At 44.7% G+C, this 17718-nt stretch overlaps 1 protein-coding gene across 3 annotated transcripts in view; it reads left to right on the top strand.

Moving 5' to 3' along the window:
* SMS (spermine synthase) overlaps positions 1-17718 on the top strand; it is a 51335-nt gene that overhangs the window by 12273 nt on the left and 21344 nt on the right. The window contains exons 1-7 of one of the 3 annotated variants that reach the window (XM_067723110.1): positions 2630-2654; positions 5294-5414; positions 7412-7502; positions 8055-8119; positions 13683-13858; positions 15402-15558; positions 16237-16324. In XM_067723110.1, the coding sequence (XP_067579211.1) occupies positions 2645-2654; positions 5294-5414; positions 7412-7502; positions 8055-8119; positions 13683-13858; positions 15402-15558; positions 16237-16324 (708 nt within the window). In that variant the 5' untranslated portion in view covers positions 2630-2644. Of the gene's footprint in view, positions 1-2629; positions 2655-5293; positions 5415-7411; positions 7503-8054; positions 8120-13682; positions 13859-15401; positions 15559-16223; positions 16325-17718 lie in introns of those variants that run through there. The other 2 variants (XM_067723108.1, XM_067723107.1) reach the window with 2 other exon arrangements.

Here is a 17718-nt window from a genome sequence, read left to right as displayed (position 1 = left end):
GGAACCCTGTGAAGTGGTGCCTCCATTTGATGTTTGATGAAATGAGGTCTGTGAGGCCAGTGAGTTTGAGTGGTGCAGAGAGGCTGTGGTGGGGGACTTGTGGGAGAAGCTTCAGGGGACCGTTAAGGGGGATCTTAAGTGGCAGGGGTATTAACCATTGGTGGGAAGGAGTGGGGAAGTCTGGGTTTTATTCCAGACTTGAGATTGGGACAGTGTGGTGAGCATTTGGGTGAGAGGCAGGTTGTAGCTGGATGTACAGATTTGGGATTCGGCCGTCTGGAGCTGATGGCCAGGGTCAGAGGAATGAGGTTCATTCTCCAAGAGAGGCCTATGAATGGATCCCTGGGACAAAATGAGGCAGGGAGATGAAACCTTGTCTTCCCTTGTCTTCTTTTTTTTTTGTTTTGTTTTTTTGTTTTTGTTTTTTTTTTTTTTTGCGGGCCTCTCACTGTTGTGGCTCAGTGGCCATGGCTCATGGGCCCAGCCGCTGCGCAGCATGTGGGATCTTCCCGGACCGGGGCACGAACCCGCGTCCCCTGCATCGGCAGGCGGACTCTCAACCACTGCGCCACCAGGGAAGCCCCCTTGTCTTCTTTTGATAGCGGTATATTTGGACTAGACCTCCAGCAGACCTCCAAGTGGATTCTTCTTAAGTTATTGTTGAATAAACACACACAAAGTGGGCAGTGGTCTGGAAACGAGGACACTGAGTTGCCCATTGGACAAAGGACACATTTGCCCTGGGACAGGTCTCTGTGTTTCTGAGCACTTTGGAAGGCTCTGAGTGCTTTACTAGTTGCACATCATTCTTGCCTGGGCAGAGTTTTCTAAGAACTTGTGCCAAGCAACATTTTATTAGCCTAGTTTGGATTACCATGTCTACTTGAAAGCAGTGTACTTATATCTCTTTTAGCATTGAATCTATTTTCATATTTTCTGATTCATAGGCACTTATGACGTTGCTGTTTTGTGTTCCCAAATTTGGGTGCGCTTTGACCCCAGGCTCCTGCTCGCTTACGTGTAGAGCATCTAGTAGTTCTCAAGGGATTGCATTACCCACCTCCCTTCTGCCCCTGGGAAATTGGGGTGTGGGGTCTTTTTTTTTAACAAAGGGGGGCTCTTCTTGTATTTAGTGGGTATGGCTAGGATTATCAAAAGTCCTGTGAGGGACAGGAAAGTCACTTACACTGTATTTTCAGCCCAAGTTGAGGAACCCTGATAGAGCAAGCACATTTTGTTTGGTCATGTTACGTGCTCCTTACTAGACAGGCATAAAGGTTGAAATTGGATAATTGATTGCAGAGCATTTTCTGGGGGCCCGTCACGGGTTACCTGTGGCTATAGCTAGCAGGGAGTTCGGACTTTCTTCAGGCCTCCTGTCGTATTGAATATTTTCTGTAACCTTCTGGTGACTGTAGTGTAGTTAGCTTGGAGTTAGTGAGGGTTTATTTTTCTTTTTTTATCTAGTGGTTTAGATCAGTGGTTCTCACACGTGGCTGCACATTGAATTTCCCAGGGAGCTTTAAAAAAGTGTTGCCTGGATTCCACCCCCAGATTTTTCTTTAATTGGTCTAGGATGTGGCATCAGAAGTTTTGTAACTCCCCAGGTGGTTATAATGCACAGCTAGGATTGAAATCCACTGGTCTAGGTGTTCCAGAAGCTCTGCAGAGATACAGGAATAAGGATGATTAATTTAGCTAGATGAAATTTTCATTTAGCCACAAAACATTTATTGAGCACTTGAGATCAAGATGACCAAGGAAGCTACCTTGTTAAGGCTAGTGGATCTCATTTCTTTGGTTTCCAGTTTTCATCTTAAAACCTTGGTTCTGGAAAAGAGATGCTAGGTAGTTGTTTCAGCTCCAGCTCTGCTTTCTGGAGTCCTCTCCCAGGGCTGGGAGCAGCTTGGGTGACAGGGGAGCCCCCAGGTCAGGAGGAAGGTGAATATGAAGTGAGGTGAACAGTGGGCAAAACGGCATGGTCCCCATGTCCCTGGCCACAGGGACTGGGCGGTGGCAACAGCCAGAAGGATCATTCAGACCCGGGCTATTTCTACTGAGCTGCGGGGGTAAGCCCACAGTATAGAAATAAGGGAACACTAAACTGGATCTCTTTTGTAATCTGTTTTCCTTCAGTTTGAAACCTGGCTGGAGGGCCTCCATTAGCCCACTCAGTGCCTTTATGCTAATTGTGCCAGTTAGAAAAAGGGGATGGTTGCCACGCTGGGCTTGGCCAGCAGTCAAGGGCTTTGCGTGTATCAGACAAAGACACCCCCTTTTCCTGCCCAGGGGACAGAGTTTGCTCCAGCTCAGCCCCAGGGCCCTCAGTCGGTGCGCAGCCTGGCCAGTGATCCGCAGGATGACCCTGCCTGCACAGCCCTCTTCACCAGCATGGGGAGTTGGTGTCCTGTTTTGTGATGTGCCAGCTGAACACGGTCTTGAGGCCGTTTACCAGGAGTGATGATTTGTTTTATACACTTTCAAAACAGAAAACATCTGTTCTGGCCAGGGAGGGATTGAATAATTGCATAGTGGCTTTCCTAGTCACAATTCAAGTACTGCTGGGCGCACTTGTCTCCACCGCCCCGCAGCTCAGTCACTTCCACGGTGGCCCGACCCCACCAGGCTTCGTTGACAAACACAAATGGAACGAGGTCAGTTCTTTGTATCAAGTTTGAAATTGAAATTTTTTTCAGGGGCTGAATTCAGTCTTAAAACCACAGTTCTGGGGGATATAATTCAGGCCTCCCCGTTTTAATTTCCTGAAACCAGTTCCAGAATAGCAAAGCCAGCTAGATTAGTCTTTGCCAAATGAGTTTCCCAAAGGCACAGTTTTGCTGGGAACGAGGGAGACTCGAATGAGACTGGAGGCCACTGCTCATGCTGGGCGGTGCTTGTGCTCGGGTGGGGCCGTGGTGTGGCCGCTGCTCCAGTGGTCCCTTCCCAATGCGGGGCTTTTTCCTGAAGGGGCCTCAGTTCATTTTGGCCGGGCACAGGTCGTGGCTCTTCCACCCTGCCCAGGTCCCCGCGACCTGCTGGGCGCTCACTGCCTTCTGAAAGGAGGAGCCCCCCTCCTTTGTGGGTGAACCGCTGTTGGTATTTTTATGGGGGTTTGCAGTCCCTTCGCTCTGCTCACTTCTCTCACACTTGCTGGTACCCCACCAGGTCTGTGGGCCAGGGCTGCTTGTCTCTACCTACTCCTGGTGTGCTGTTTGGGGATGCAGTCTGTCATTTAGTTTTGTTCTAAATGTTGTCTGTGAGGTTTGGTTGTGCTAGCCTAATTGCTCTGTGTTTGGAGATTGAGAAGATTAAAAAAATCACTCCTTCACTGCCATTTTTGCTACTCCATTTGCTTTTGTTTGTTAAGCAGAGTTAAAATAGGACTTTTGGTGGGTATATTAGTTGGCCAGGGCTGTTGTAACAAAGTACTACAAACTGGGTGACTTAAAACTACAGAAACGCGTTCTCTTCCAGTTTTGGAGGCTAGAGTCTGAAAACAGAGTATCATCAGGGCCACACTCACTCCCTCTAAGGGCTCTAGGGGAGAGTCCTTGCTTGCCTCTTCCAGCTTCTGGTGGCTCCATGTGTTCTTGGCTTGTAGCCATTATCACACCAGTCTTTGTCTTCCTCCCTCCCCTTCCCCTCCCCTCCCCTCCCCCTCCCCTCCCCTCCCCTCCCCTCCCCCTCCCCTCCCCTCCCCCTCCCCTCCCTCCCCTCCCCTCCCCCTCCCCTCCCTCCCCTCCCCCTCCCCTCCCCCTCCCCTCCCCCTCCCCTCCCCCTCCCCTCCCCCCCCTCCCCTCCCCACTCCCCTCCCCTCCCCTCCCCTTCCCTTCCCTCCCCTCCCCTCTCCCCTCCCCTCCCCCTCCTCCTCCTCCCTGGGTCTTCCAGGCTTCAGTCTCTAATAAGGACTTAACTGGAATTAGGACCCACCTGGAGGCTCCAGGATGATCCATCGCTAGATCCTTAAGTTAACTACATCTGCAAAAACCCTTTTCCAAATCAGGTCGCACTCCCAAGTTCTGGGGATTAGGGTGTGGACATATCTTTTGGGGGTCACTATTCCACCCACGACAGTTGGAGTGGATGAAATCATCTGCTATGTAAGTGGCAATTTACATTTTTTAAAATGTCTGCATAGGCCAGAATAAGACACATGTGCTGCCCAGTTTGGCCTCTGAACCCAGTTTGTGGCCTTCGTTCTTATTGTGCACTGGAAGGTGTTGGGAGCATAGTTCCAAATGTCATTGGAGATAGACTCTTGCGTAGATTGTGGAAATCCTTCCAGTCTGTTTTGGCACTCCTTAGTTTCTGGAAGGAATTCTAGTGTAATTTTCTTGTGAAACCACACTGTGGTCAGCTGTGGATCTTGTTTTTTTTTTCTTTTGCCCTCGGTTCAGGTCACAGGGATGCTTTGTTTTGACGCTTTGCAGCCCCTGCTCTTTTCCTTTGTGTGGAAAAAGCACCAGCCTGTGGTGGGCTCCTGAGAATACAGAGTAATTCCTTTTGTCTCATCTTGCTTCTTTATCTTACCCTTCTCAAGGAGTGAGTACTTTTGCAGGTACAACTAGATAAGAATAAATTGCATTTTGTTTTTATCTAAATATCATAATGATGGATGTTCTTGAAGATTGTGGCTTCAAGTGAACCTACAGAGGTTAACGCAATTTCTATAACCTTGACCTCAGTCCTTGACCTGAGCTCCACTTGGGTAGCAGGTAGTGGGATGGGAGATGGGGTCACAGTGCCTAGCAGCTTGTACCATATTGAATTGTTGTTCAGTTTCTACCAGTTAGAGATAGGTTACTGAGTGGCGCCATTTATTTTTTCCAATAATAAAAGCAAGCCATCCTTATTGTAGAAAACCTGGAACACAAAGCCAAAAGTTTTGAAGTTTTTTATGATACCCATCAACAGTGGATGGAATTCTTTTTCTAGTACTCTGTATTCTCATTAACTTACTTAAGCTAAAGTGGAATGTCTTTTATTGTGTTTGTATTTCTGGTTTCTGGCTAGCCTGAATATTTTGTTAGACTATTTCTAGTTTCCTGAATATCTGTCTGCATTTTTGGCACAGCTGTTTTGTGGTTGGTGTTGCCATTCTTATTTTGTTCCCTGGTAATCTGAAGCCTCTCCTTATAGGGTTCAGAACGTTGTAGCTCATGACAAAGGGGATAAGCGACGCTGGCAGCTCTGTTCAGTTTTTCTTAAAAGTTCATTCATCAAACTGTGCCTCGCTGGCTTTGCTTCTGAATGTTTCATTCTGACCATCTTGCCTTCTCCCCCTGTTCTCCAGCTGATGGTGAGACCATTCTGAAAGGCCTCCAGTCCATTTTCCAGGAGCAGGGGATGATGGAGTCGGTGCACACCTGGCAGGACCATGGCTATTTAGCGACCTACGTAAACAAAAACGGCAGGTGAGGCGGCCTTGAGTGCTCCTATTCAGGTCTGAGCACTTCAGCAGTGTGTGTGTGTGTGTGTGTGTGTGTGTGTGTGTGTGTGTGTGTGTGTGTGTGTGTGTGTGTGTGTTTGTATGTGTGGGTGGATGTGTGTGTAAAGGGTGGCCTCACTTCTGGTTAATGACCCCTTTGTGTGTGGTCCTGGTCCTCAGTCACCTTTTTTCTTGGCCTCCATTTTCTCCCCCTTGCAACTTTTCCTCTTTCTTTATTTCCGGTTTTAATCCGGTGAGGTTTGACTCTACCTTTCGGCATTCTCTGTGTTCCTAGGTTCTCTGGTGGGGGATTCTTTGCTAGAACCACCTAGCTGGTTAAGAGGTGGCATTTCTCTCTCCTTCCTTTACCCCTGGCCCCTCTCCTTTATGTGACTGGTGGTGGTGGTGGGTGGGGATGGTCAGCTCGTGCAGGTGCAGATGAGTTTGTGGTGTCCTGGGCCTGAACTTGATTTTGAGGCCATTTAAGGGCTGAAGGTGAAAATTAACTAGTTGTATTTTTTTTTAATATTTATTTTATTTATTTGGCTGCATCGGGTCTTAGTTGTGGCACGCAGGATCTTCGTTGCGGCACGCGGGATCTTCTGTTGCAGCACAGGCTCTCTAGTTGTGCTGCGCAGGCTCTAGAGCGCAAGGGCTTAGTTGCTTCGCAGCGTGTGGGATCTTAGTTCCCCGAACAGGGATTGAACCTATGTCCCCTGCATTGGAAGGCGGATTCTTAACCACTGACCACCAGGGAACTCCCACAGTTGTATTTATTTTTTTAATCTAAGCACACTGCCCGTATTCTCCAAACAGAATTCTTCATCTTATTTAGTGTCATTCAAACGTTTCTTTAACCACACCTTATAGTAAGAAGTGATTTTATATCAGATGTGCACATACACATCTGCATGTATACAAATATACATGTCTAATTGAAAGAAAAGTTTCTTCAGATAATTCTTACACATGTGTAATACACTCTTTATTTTTATTCCATAAAAAAAGCTGGTCAGATACACTAAATTAGAGGTTAAAGCTTTTCCTGTAAGGAGCTACATAAGGTGCCTGTCACATACTCCCTCTTTTTTCTTAAGCAACTCTTTAAAAATGTAAAAAAACATACTTAATCTGCAGGCTTTACAAAACATGCCGCGGGCTGGATCTGGCTTGCAGGCCCCGAGCTCAGTGAATTTAGCCACCACCTGCTTGCAGTCAGAAAAACACGGCTCTGGGGACTTCCCTGGTGGCGCAGTGGTGAAGAATCTGCCTGCCAGTGCAGGGAACACGGGTTCGAGCCCTGGTCCGGAAAGGTCCCACATGCCGCAGAGCAACTAAGCCCGTGTGCCACAGCTACTGAGCCTGCGCTCTAAAGCCCACGAGCCACAACTACTGAGCCCGTGTGCCACAGCTACTGAAGCCCGCACGCCTAGAGCCCGTGCTCCACAACAAGAGAAGCCACTGTAATGAGAAGCCTGCGCACCGCAACGAAGAGTAGCCCCTGCTCGCCACAACTAGAGAAAGCCCGTGCACAGCAACGAAGACCCAACGCAGCCAAAAATAAATAAATAAATAAATTTATTCAAACAAACAAAAGAAATACCACGGCTCTGTTTTGAACTCTGAGGGTAATTGGGAGAACCCAGTTTGCTCTTCACCACCCTCGCTTCCTTTTAAGGAGGAGTCAATCACTGCTGGGGAACCTTCTTAAAAATCAGATGCGTAGGATTTGCTGCTGAATCACTTTCTGGACCCAAGAACCTGTTTTGAAAACCTTAGCACTTGATGGCTCTCTCTAAAATCTTCCCAAAATGATTGGCTTCCCTGCCCCCATGAAGAGGCTCTAATGAGAAAGCAACAGGAACAATTATGTAATATAGGGAAAAAAGAGCGGTGGTTTTGCCTTTTAACTGGGTTGGTGTCTTTTTTCTTTTGAGTGCCGTGATACAATTCCTAACCTTAAAATTATGCTTTCCTCTGTAGCTTTGCCAATTTGAGAATTTACCCGCATGGATTGGTGTTGCTGGACCTTCAGAGTTACGACGGTGATGCACAAGGCAAAGAAGTTGACAGTGTCAGTTTTCCACTTTTATTTACTCAAGTATTTGAGGATCACAAAAACTGCTCAGTTTAATGATAAAATTATTTTCACCTATTTGCTGAGTTTCACTTATTTTTTTTCAATAAAATTTCTATTTTATCTTAAATATTCACTTAATTTTAAACTTGCCTCCCTTCAAGTAAGTGATTTTAGAAGAAAAATAGTTGTTCCTCAGTAGTTTTTAGGAACCTGGCTGTCATCTTTCCCTTGACTGCTTGAGTACTGAGTTATGATTTTACTTTTGCACTGGAGGGAATGTAAACCTTTATCCAGGATGTTACAGCTGCAATATTCTTGAGGCTTTCCCTTTGCCATTATTTTGTTGGTACTTTAGGCTGAAGCGAGGTTGACACTGTGTTGCGCTAGTGGCGTGTGGAATTGTGCCAGGCCTGCAGGCTGCTGTAGGGGTTAGGGAGGACAGGTGTATCTGGGCATCTGCCAGTATCACAGCTCTGCCAACACAGTCTCAACCTCCTGTTCCACTCAGCTTATTCGATAAGCCCATTTCTTTTCTTTTGATTGCAGCTTTTGAACAAAGTAGAAGAAAGAATGAAAGAATTGAGTCAGGACAGTACTGAGCGGGTGAAGCGGTAAGTCCACTCCTGAATGTTCTTTTATATTTGGTTCATCGATAAAATAATCAGAATGGTGGTGTTATCCCTGAGCAGTGTCTAAGATGTAGAAGAGATCAAAGTCGACTTCTGCTTCTGGCCACTTGGTAGACTGAGGTAGTGGGCCCTTACAACAGAAGACTAACTGTATATGAGAGAAAGAGATGCTAGACAAAGTGGAACAAAGGCAGAAGGGAGTGTACAGTGATTCCAAGGGGCTGGAACTGTGTAACGCAGAGAATCAGGTGGGGCTGGCACCTCGAAGGGGAGCTAGAAAACGCCTCGACCCTGTCCAGTAAAGAGAAAAGATTGTCTTGTCTTTCCTCAGAGTTCTGGGCCCCAGAGTAGAATTAAGCAGTTTTAAGAGATTTATGACAGCATGGGATGATAGAAAATTTGCCTCAGTGCTTTCAGGTAAGATGACATTGATACTGCAAGGTACTAAGAGTTTCAGAGGCCACCCACCTTGAGCAGCCCCTGGTGGGTTCTTTTCAGATGAAAACGAAGACCATTAACCTTTCTTGAGGAGTGCAGCCACTATATGCCACATGTGACTATTTAAAACTAAGTTAATAAAAAAACAGTTCAGTTCCTCAGTCTCGCCTCATGTCTCTAGCTAATGGCTAGTGACTGCCATATTGGACAACGCAGATAAAGAACATTTCTGTGGTGCCAGAAATGTTCTGTTGGACAGAACAGAAGTATTTGTCAGTGGTGTCAGATGTTAAAAGAGCTTTGATAGAAGTAATAGTTTTGACATTTGTTGCGAGGGATAGAGTCTGGTAGGTCCTGGGAATTAATCATGGCTGCACAGCAGGTAATTCTGAGCGGTTCTGCCTTGCCCTGCCTGGGTGGCTCCTTATCAGGCCCTCAAAAGTGGGCTTGTCCCTTGCTCATAAAGGCAAACCCGTAGATGCAGAAACACAGAGAGACTTCGGTAAGGTCGGGGCATCACTGATGGAAGTGACCATCCAGAATACAGACTTCTCCATTTCAGGGCACTTTCCACAAGAGGGAGTCCTTATTGGCTGTTTAAGAACAGTTAAGTACATAATGGCTCATCCTGCTAAATTTGATCAGCCTAGAGGAAAGCCCCAGGGCAGATGTAAGATAACTGGAAAATTGTTTAACCTCCAACATGGACACAAAGCAGGAAACTGCATGTGAAGAGAGCAGGACACAGTGTAGAACTCGGCCACTTGATTGAAATCTGTTGGAGCACCCAGACTTGTTTACCCCACCCAAGTTCAGCTTACGTGTCCTCGGGCCCTTCCCCATCCTTAAAGAACTTGTCCACACCTACAATCTTTTCTGGAATTTCCCTCTTTTCCTGCTTGCAGAATTTTCCTAATCTTTCCTGGTCCATCTGAATTGAACGGGTTCCCACTGTGTCTTTAACTCGGTGATAATGAATTGGCCAACATCAAAATGCCTGATTTTTTTTTTTAATTGGTCTGGTTTTTATTGGGATTACTTCTAGGAGTGAGCAAATAGATGGAATGCATTTATGGGCTTCCCCACTCATGAGAAGTCTGGTTCCTTTGTGGTTTTGATATGGGAGTTTTTGAAGTGAGAATGCAGTTATACTTCCGATCTTCAGTTCAAAACAGCACAGGCCTTGTTTTTCCTTGTCACTGTTTTTACATCTTTTCATAAAATCAGGGTGGAGGGGGCAGGAAGTTGTTGGGAATACTTTGTTGTAGGCCCTTTGTTTTTGGCCTCAAAAGGACAAGAATGGTGCCACTTTTCTGTCTGGGGAATGACATTGTTAGAGACTGAATCATTAACAAATGACTCAGTAACATCTGAAATGATTACTCCCCTGTGGCCAGTGATTTAAATCTGAATTAAGAAGCCATGGGATTCATTAGAAACTTTATTTTCATATCCTGCTATTCAAAAGAAAAGAAACAGGAAAAACAAGCTTACATCAGTAATGTTTTGTTGAAAAGAAAAATTCTTGCAATTTACAAGGTGTACCTGAGGCCCGGGACATATTCTGTCTTTCTCTCTACCATCTATTTTCAACTTTCTGTAGTGAAGGTTGAAAAGAGAGTTATGTAGGGCTCCAGAATATCTCCCAAAGCCCATTTCAGGGAGATGTGCTTCATGTTAGTGAAGCCAAATCCGGCCTCTGTACCCCAACACTGAATTAAATCTTGGAGACAGAGTTTTGGGTGAAGTAGAAAAGAATAGGTTTATTGCTTTGCCAGGCAAAGGGGGCCACAGTGGACTAATGCCGTCAGAACTGCGTGTCCCGACCTGGAGGGGGTAGTGAGGAGTTTTATAGTAATGGTTCAAGGAGAGCGTGATCCACTCGTGGACATTCTTCTGATTGGCTGGTGGGGAGGTAAGTGGGCGTCAGCATCATCAGCCTTCTGGTTGCAACTGGTCTGGGGTCTACGTGCTGGTGGGCAGCATGCAGTTAACTTCTGCCACCTGGTGGGGGCTTCAGTATCTGCAAAACAGCTCAAAGATATTGTTATGTGTGTCCCTTGAGGGGAACCAGGACCGTGCCCCAAGGCTGCACTATTGTTTCCTTTGACTGTTCCTCCCTCTTCTGCACATCCCCTCCCTTCCCTAATTAGCATCTGTTTGAACTGCCCATCGGCACTCAGGGAAGGTCTTGAAGGCTGAATGAAGCCCCGTTTCTTGTAATCAAGAAATGGGGGACACAGAAAGGCTTTTGTGCCAAGGAGCCCCACAGGGTCCTGCTCGGTATGATCAAGGTGATGGCTTCCCCATCCTTAAAGATCCTTGCATCACCTCGGTGCTTTGTGACCACCTAGAGGGGTGGGAGGGAGGGAGATGCAAGAGGGAAGAGCTATTGGAACATGTGTATATGTATAACTGATTCACTTTGTTATAAAGCAGAAACTAACACATCATTGTAAAGCAATTATACTCCAATAAAGATGTTAAAAAGAAAAAGATCCTTGCTTCTTTGCATCTCTTTAAAAACCACTGTGTTGCTGTGGAGGAAAGAGCTCTTACCTGCACCCAAGGCACCACTGACTCAATTGAGAATGGACATTGTTTTCATTGGGTTTGTGCATAGTTCAGTAATTGCCGATAGCTGGCCAGCTGTCTGACCCGAGGGATGGGTTTCCTCCCCTGAAAGCCCTTGAGTTGCTATTTGTTACTTTCATCCAGTGTCACAGGTAGCTCATGCTCCCACCTCATGCCACCCACCACCGATCAGCCAGAGGTGGAAGAGGCTTCCCCCAAGTCCTGTTTGCCTACTCTCGGGGTTTGTCCTGTTTGGGGTGCCACATTTTACAAGAAAAACCTCTGATCTGCCTAATTCCAACAGCTGAGTTTGTTCTCCTGGAAGATGAAGAAGTGGTTAAATTAGGAGGAGTTAGGATTAAATGACAGTTTATGGGAATTTGCTTTGTAAATTCAGTGCTTTTTGCAGATGTTAGTATTTCCTCATAGAAAGCCTTATTAACCTGTAACAGGTTCAGACTGTATTCTTGGAAACAGGTGAGCGGAAGAGCAAAGACTTATCAAAGCGAGTCAGAGGTAGCCCAGCCCAGCATTTTAGGTACCTGTGGCTTGTTTACTGTAAACCCCACTGTACTTGAGAACACAGGACTTGCCCATGGTTGTGTTATGTATGCAGTGAGTTCTCATCTTGTTTGTGTTCCACTTAATTTGCCAAGCCCCCTTTCCAGGTCTGGTTTTCCTTTTCATGTAGTGTCCTCTGCTGTTAGTTTCTAGTACATTCACCCTATCTAAAATACTCAGTATTAACGGAAAGAACTGAATGAGAAAATCATCAGTTTGCAGCTCTTCTCGTAATAATTGGTTCAGGCAAGAATGTTCTACATGCCAAAGCCACTGGTGAAGGTTTGTTGAAAGATCAGGACCTTGACTCAGTTTCACAGGACCGCTCCACACCCTGCTTAGTAATTTCAAAAGGAAAAACGGTACCTTTGCAAGTGTAGGGATCTCGTGGGCATCTGCTTTAACCATGTGGTCACTCTTTGCATCACCAATAATAGGACAGGAACACATCTCGTGCCCCTGATGTGATGCTTGCATGATATGCCAACTTGACTCTATTGAAGAGATCTTCAGGCAAACCCACTTGAGGGATTTCCTGCAGAACACCTGGTCTGGACTTTGCTGTGATGTCAATGTCATGAAACACAGGGAAGAGGTGACGACGCCAACAGACTATTTTCTTTTTTTTTTCTCTTTTCTTCTTTAACATCTTTATTGGAGTATAATTGCTTTACAGTGCTGTGTTAGTTCTGCTTTATAACAAAGTGAATCAGTTATACATATACATATATCCCCATATCTCTTCCCTCTTGCGTCTCCCTCCCACCCTCCCTATCCCACCCCTCTCGGTGGTCACAAAGCACCAAGCTGATCTCCCTGTGCTATGAGGCTGCTTCCCACTAGCTATCTATTTTACGTTGGGTAGTGTATATATGTCCATGCCAATCTCTCACTTCATCCGTGTCCTCAAGTCCATTCTCTGTCTGTGTCTATTCCTGCAACGGACTATTTTCGATTAAATGAGGGTAAAAAAGGGAAACAGCAAAATACAGTATATGATTCTGTTAGACCTGCGCGGTCTCCTAGGAGTTTCGACTCGCCCAGGAAACAACAAGAGTCGGAAGTCGATGCAAAACGCAAGAGGTTTATTGAAGGCCGGTGCACCGGGGTTCCTTGGTCCTCACGCAGGAGGTCGAAGAAGGAACCCTTTTGGGCGCGAATATGTCAGTTTTATAGGTTCCCACTTCCCCGTATGTAAATTATAGATTTGGTTGTGTTCTCCTGCTGATTGGTCCCGGCTTAGGCTCGGACCAGAGAGGGAACTTGTCCCCAGCTGCCTGATTGGTCTTTGACAGACACCTTTTTTACATTTTGTTATCTCCCTCCTTCTCCCCAGCTGTCTGATTGGTCTTTGACAGACACCTTTTTTACATTTTGTTATCTCCCCTCCTTCTCGGAAGGGGGCCGGACATCCTGGAAATTCACCCATTGTCTAAGAAGCCCCTATTGTCTGGAGAGTTCTTAATCATTAGCTGGAACAATGTCCCTCGAGTCCCACAATTCTTCATTCAAAAGTAGAATAGCTCTGAAGGAGATAATTGGCAGTTGGGGATACTTGAACATGGATTCCTTACTAGGTGCTGGTATTCCATCCATGTGGACTTCAATGGATGTAGTAGTGACAAAGTAGCTATGTAGGCAGTCTTAACAGATTCCTGCTGGAGTATTTGGGGGTGAAGGATGATGTTTGTAATGGCCATTTTCTCCTTCAACATTTTTTAGGGAAAATTTAAAGTATGCCAGAAAGGTTTTTTAAAAAGTAAATTCTTAATGTACAACAGTGTTGAAATTTGGTAGTGGCCATGTTTGTATAAACCTCAAAGCGCAAGTTTTAGATTGGTTGTGTACTATTTAGGAGTCTGCCTGGGGTCATGTGGCTCCTGCACATACTTGTTCCCAGGTCCTCTTTTAAGGCAGCCTCACCTAAGCAGCCTTTCTTTTAAGACTCATTCCTGTTTTCCTTTTTTTCCAGATTACCACCCATAGTTCGAGGAGGGGCCATTGACAGATACTGGCCCACTGCAGATGGCCGCCTGGTTGAGTACGACATAGATGAAGTGGTGTATGATGAAGACTCACCTTACCAGAACATTAAAATTTTACACTCAAAACAATTTGGAAATATTCTCATCCTCAGTGGGGATGTTAGTAAGTATTCCATCCCTACCCCAATCGCATGACAAAGTGACAATGTATTAGATTGTGTTTTCCTGACACATACCACCGTTGTGGATTTGTCCAGATTTGTCCATGGCCCTGCTGGGTTGTTTTTTTTTTTTGATATGAGTATTTGCATTGGATTAACCTGTGGCTTGTCTGGGCTTTCATGTTTTATAGTAGAGCCATGAAAATTTTGTCTTGTTACTCTTTTTTCCTTAGTTTTCTTAGTGATTAGTATTTAGATTGTATTTCAAAAGAAAATGTAATTGCCTTTTTAAAAAAAATTTTTTATTGAAGTATAGTTGATTTACAGTGTTGTTAGTTTCAGGTGTACAGTAGAGTGATTCAGTTATACATATGTATATGAATATATATTATTGTTATTTATATTCTCTCCCATTATAGGTTATTACAAGATATTGAGTAGAGTTCCCTGTGCTATACAGTAGGTCCTTGGCTATACAGTAGGTCCTTGTTGGTTATCTATTTTATGTTGCTTATTTTTAAAGAAGTCTTTTAGATGGGAAATTCCAAACCAAAGTAGACAAAACAGTAAGATGAACCGACATATACTCACCCTTGAGTGCCAACGATTATAAACTCCTGGCCAATCTTGTTTCCCCTGAACTCCGGTCTACTTTTCTCCCTCTCATATTCTTTTTTTTTTTTTTTACATCTTTATTGGAGTATAATTGCTTTACAATGGTGTGTTAGTTTCTGCTTTATAACAAAGGGAATCAGTTATAAATATACATATGTTCCCATATCTCTTCCCTCTTGCGTCTCCCTCCCTCCCTCCCACCCTCCCTATCCCACCCCTCCAGGCGGTCACAAAGCACCGAGAGCTGATCTCCCTGAGCTGATCTCCCTGTGCTATGCGGCTGCTTCCCACTAGCTATCTACCTTACGTTTGGTAGTGTATATATATGTCTGTGACAAAGTGAGAGAGAGGCATGGACATACATACCTCTCATATTCTTTTTTTTTTTGCGGTACGCGGGCCTCTCACTCTTGTGGCCTCTCCCGTTGCGGAGCACAGGCTCCGGACGCGCAGGCTCAGCGGCCATGGCTCATGGGCCCAGCCGCTGTGCGGCATGTGGGATCTTCCCGGACCGGGACACGAACCCGTGTCCCCTGCATCGGCAGGCGGACTCTCAACCACTGCGCCACCAGGGAAGCCCTCTCTCATATTCTTTTGAAGCAACTCTGCTTCATATTTCATCTGGACACATGCAATTGCTTTTTAATTATCATATCAGAACAGTCTAAAGACTGAATTTTCTTCCTACTGACTAAAGTATATATGTATATAATCTATGTAGGTAACATTTTATGTTGGGTGTTAAGATGAGTAGGGTTGATGAAAGTCCACAATCCAAAAAACCAGAAAAACAACACCTCTGTATACTGCTGTTTTTAAAGATTGAAAATGAAAATTTCTGAATTTTCTAGATTCTAGCACTTTCTGGTATAAGTCAGGTGGTGTATGGCTTTGGTTATAGTCACCATTTTGGATGTTTCTTCTCCCTAGATTTGGCGGAAAGTGATCTGGCGTATACCCGGGCCATCATGGGCAGCGGCAAAGAAGATTACACTGGCAAAGATGTACTGATTCTAGGAGGCGGAGATGGGGGCATATTATGTGAAATAGTCAAACTGAAACCAAAGATGGTCACTATGGTAGAGATATCCTTTGTGGTATAAGAGATCAAGTTAAGTGGGCTTTGTTTGTTTTCTTCCTCGTTTTTTGTCTTAAGACTCAAGTTAATGTTACGAGGTAAATGTGTTATAAAGACTACCTTGAACAAACATTTCGACTTAGTACCAGTACCTTTTTTTTTTTTTTTTTTTTTTTTTTCCCCTGTACGCGGGCCTCTCACTGTTGTGGCCTCTCCTGTTGCCGAGTACAGGCTCTGGACGCACAGGCTCAGTGGCCATGGCTCACGGGCCCAGCTGCTCCGCAGCATGTGGGATCTTCCCAGACTGGGGCAAGAACCCGTGTCCCCTGCATCGGCAGGCGGACTCTCGACCACTGCGCCACCAGGGAAGCCCACCAGTACCTTTTTATATGGCTACCAACAAAGAAGCAGAGTTGAGAATTAAAGAGCAAGTAACCTTTGTACTGTGTCTACTGTTCAGCAATTGCTGAAATGGCTTCTTCATTAGAAGAAAATTGAGTTCCTTTTGAGTGTCCTTGGTGCACAACAAATGAAGTCATTGTCTCATTTATCATTTTTTAAACTTACGATACGCAAATTAGTGTTAAAAAATGTTATGTTCATCTTAACCTTTTTAAAAAGTATATCTCAGAATTCTTTGATACATCCAAATCCAGGGGAAATTTCTCCTTAACCTATTTCGAACATTGACCAAATGGTGATTGACGGATGTAAGAAATACATGCGAAAAACATGTGGTGATGTCCTAGACAATCTTAAAGGAGACTGCTATCAGGTAATTATATTTATCAGATAATGTTTTTTTATTATGTCAACTGATAATATGTTGATCAGAACTGTGCCTTCTGAAAACAGCTTTAAGTATAATTGGTTAAGAAGATAAATAATCAAGATGATAGGTCATCTTGTAGGGGAGGAAAAATTTTCCCTCTACCCTTCTAGTACTTGCCTGAGACCCCCGTAATAAAAGACTAACAAGAGGAAAAACAAGTTATTAAATGTTTTAAACTCATGTATTTATGGGAGATGCACAGAAAAATGAGCAACTCAGAGGTAGCTTTAGAATTTAGGCTTAAATATGATCCTAATAGGGTCAGAGGGATGTAGGAGTCTTAAGGGAGAATAAATGACTTAGGAAAAATGAACAGGGCCCTTAGAAGAGTAGAAAAAGAAGTATGATAGTTTGTGACAGAGTTTGTCTGGGTGTGGTGTCAGCCTTATCTGCTGTGATAAGAGGCCATCCTCCCTGGTTGAATTCCTCGGGGAGGGGATCTATGGCAGTTGAATTCCTTTTGGAGGATGTGTCTTTAGGCAGATAAAGGGGAGTTCAGAGAAAGCCTCTCCCTACATTTGCTGTTTTTCAAGTGCCTACAGCTCAAAATGTTCAATATGCCAAAGCACCGTATTTTGAGGTAGCCTGTTCTGCTATCCTTTATTCTCTTTATGTGAGTTCTATATACATTTGTATTCAGGGAAGGTGTGTACATATAGTTTAAAAGAAAGAAAGAAAGAAAGAAATGGCTAACTCCAGATTCTTTGAATTTAATAACATTAAGTCATTCTTGTATAAAAGATGCCATGTACCTTTTTTATGACCTGGCAACCACCACTTTTGACTTTTGTCTCTTTAGCCTGAGTCTTTCTGTGTCTGGGTCTTTGAGAAGGAATTCAGGTACTTATTAGAGGGTGTAGATGATGTTTGATGTAGGAATAATTGATTCTTGCTAAGCAAATAAGTTCCTAAATTCTACTGTGCTTGTAAGTTGACTGATCATTATAGTTTATAGGATACATTTTTTTTTTTTTTTTTGCGGTACGCGGGCCTCTCACTGTTGCGGAGCACAGGCTCCGGACGCACAGGCTCAGCGGCCATGGCTCACGGGCCCAGCCGCTCCGCGGCATGTGGGATCTTCCCGGACCGGGGCACGAACCCGTGTCCCCTGCATCGGCAGGCGGACTCTCAACCACTGCGCCACCAGGGAAGCCCTATAGGATACATTTTGTATTGTATTTTGAGGATTCATATGTTAGGTGCCCATACCTACATTATTAGGTAGAACAAGATAACTAAGCAAATGCATATTTTTATTTGACCAGAATCTTAAATGTGTACCTCTAGTTTTATAAACATATAGATGAATGCTTTCATTTGTTATGTAAATTACCTAC

This window comes from Pseudorca crassidens, chromosome X (assembly GCF_039906515.1).
Source record: "Pseudorca crassidens isolate mPseCra1 chromosome X, mPseCra1.hap1, whole genome shotgun sequence".
NCBI lineage: Eukaryota > Metazoa > Chordata > Mammalia > Artiodactyla > Delphinidae > Pseudorca > Pseudorca crassidens.
Note: the sequence above shows the minus strand (reverse complement) of the source record. Positions and strands in the feature narration are given on the sequence as shown.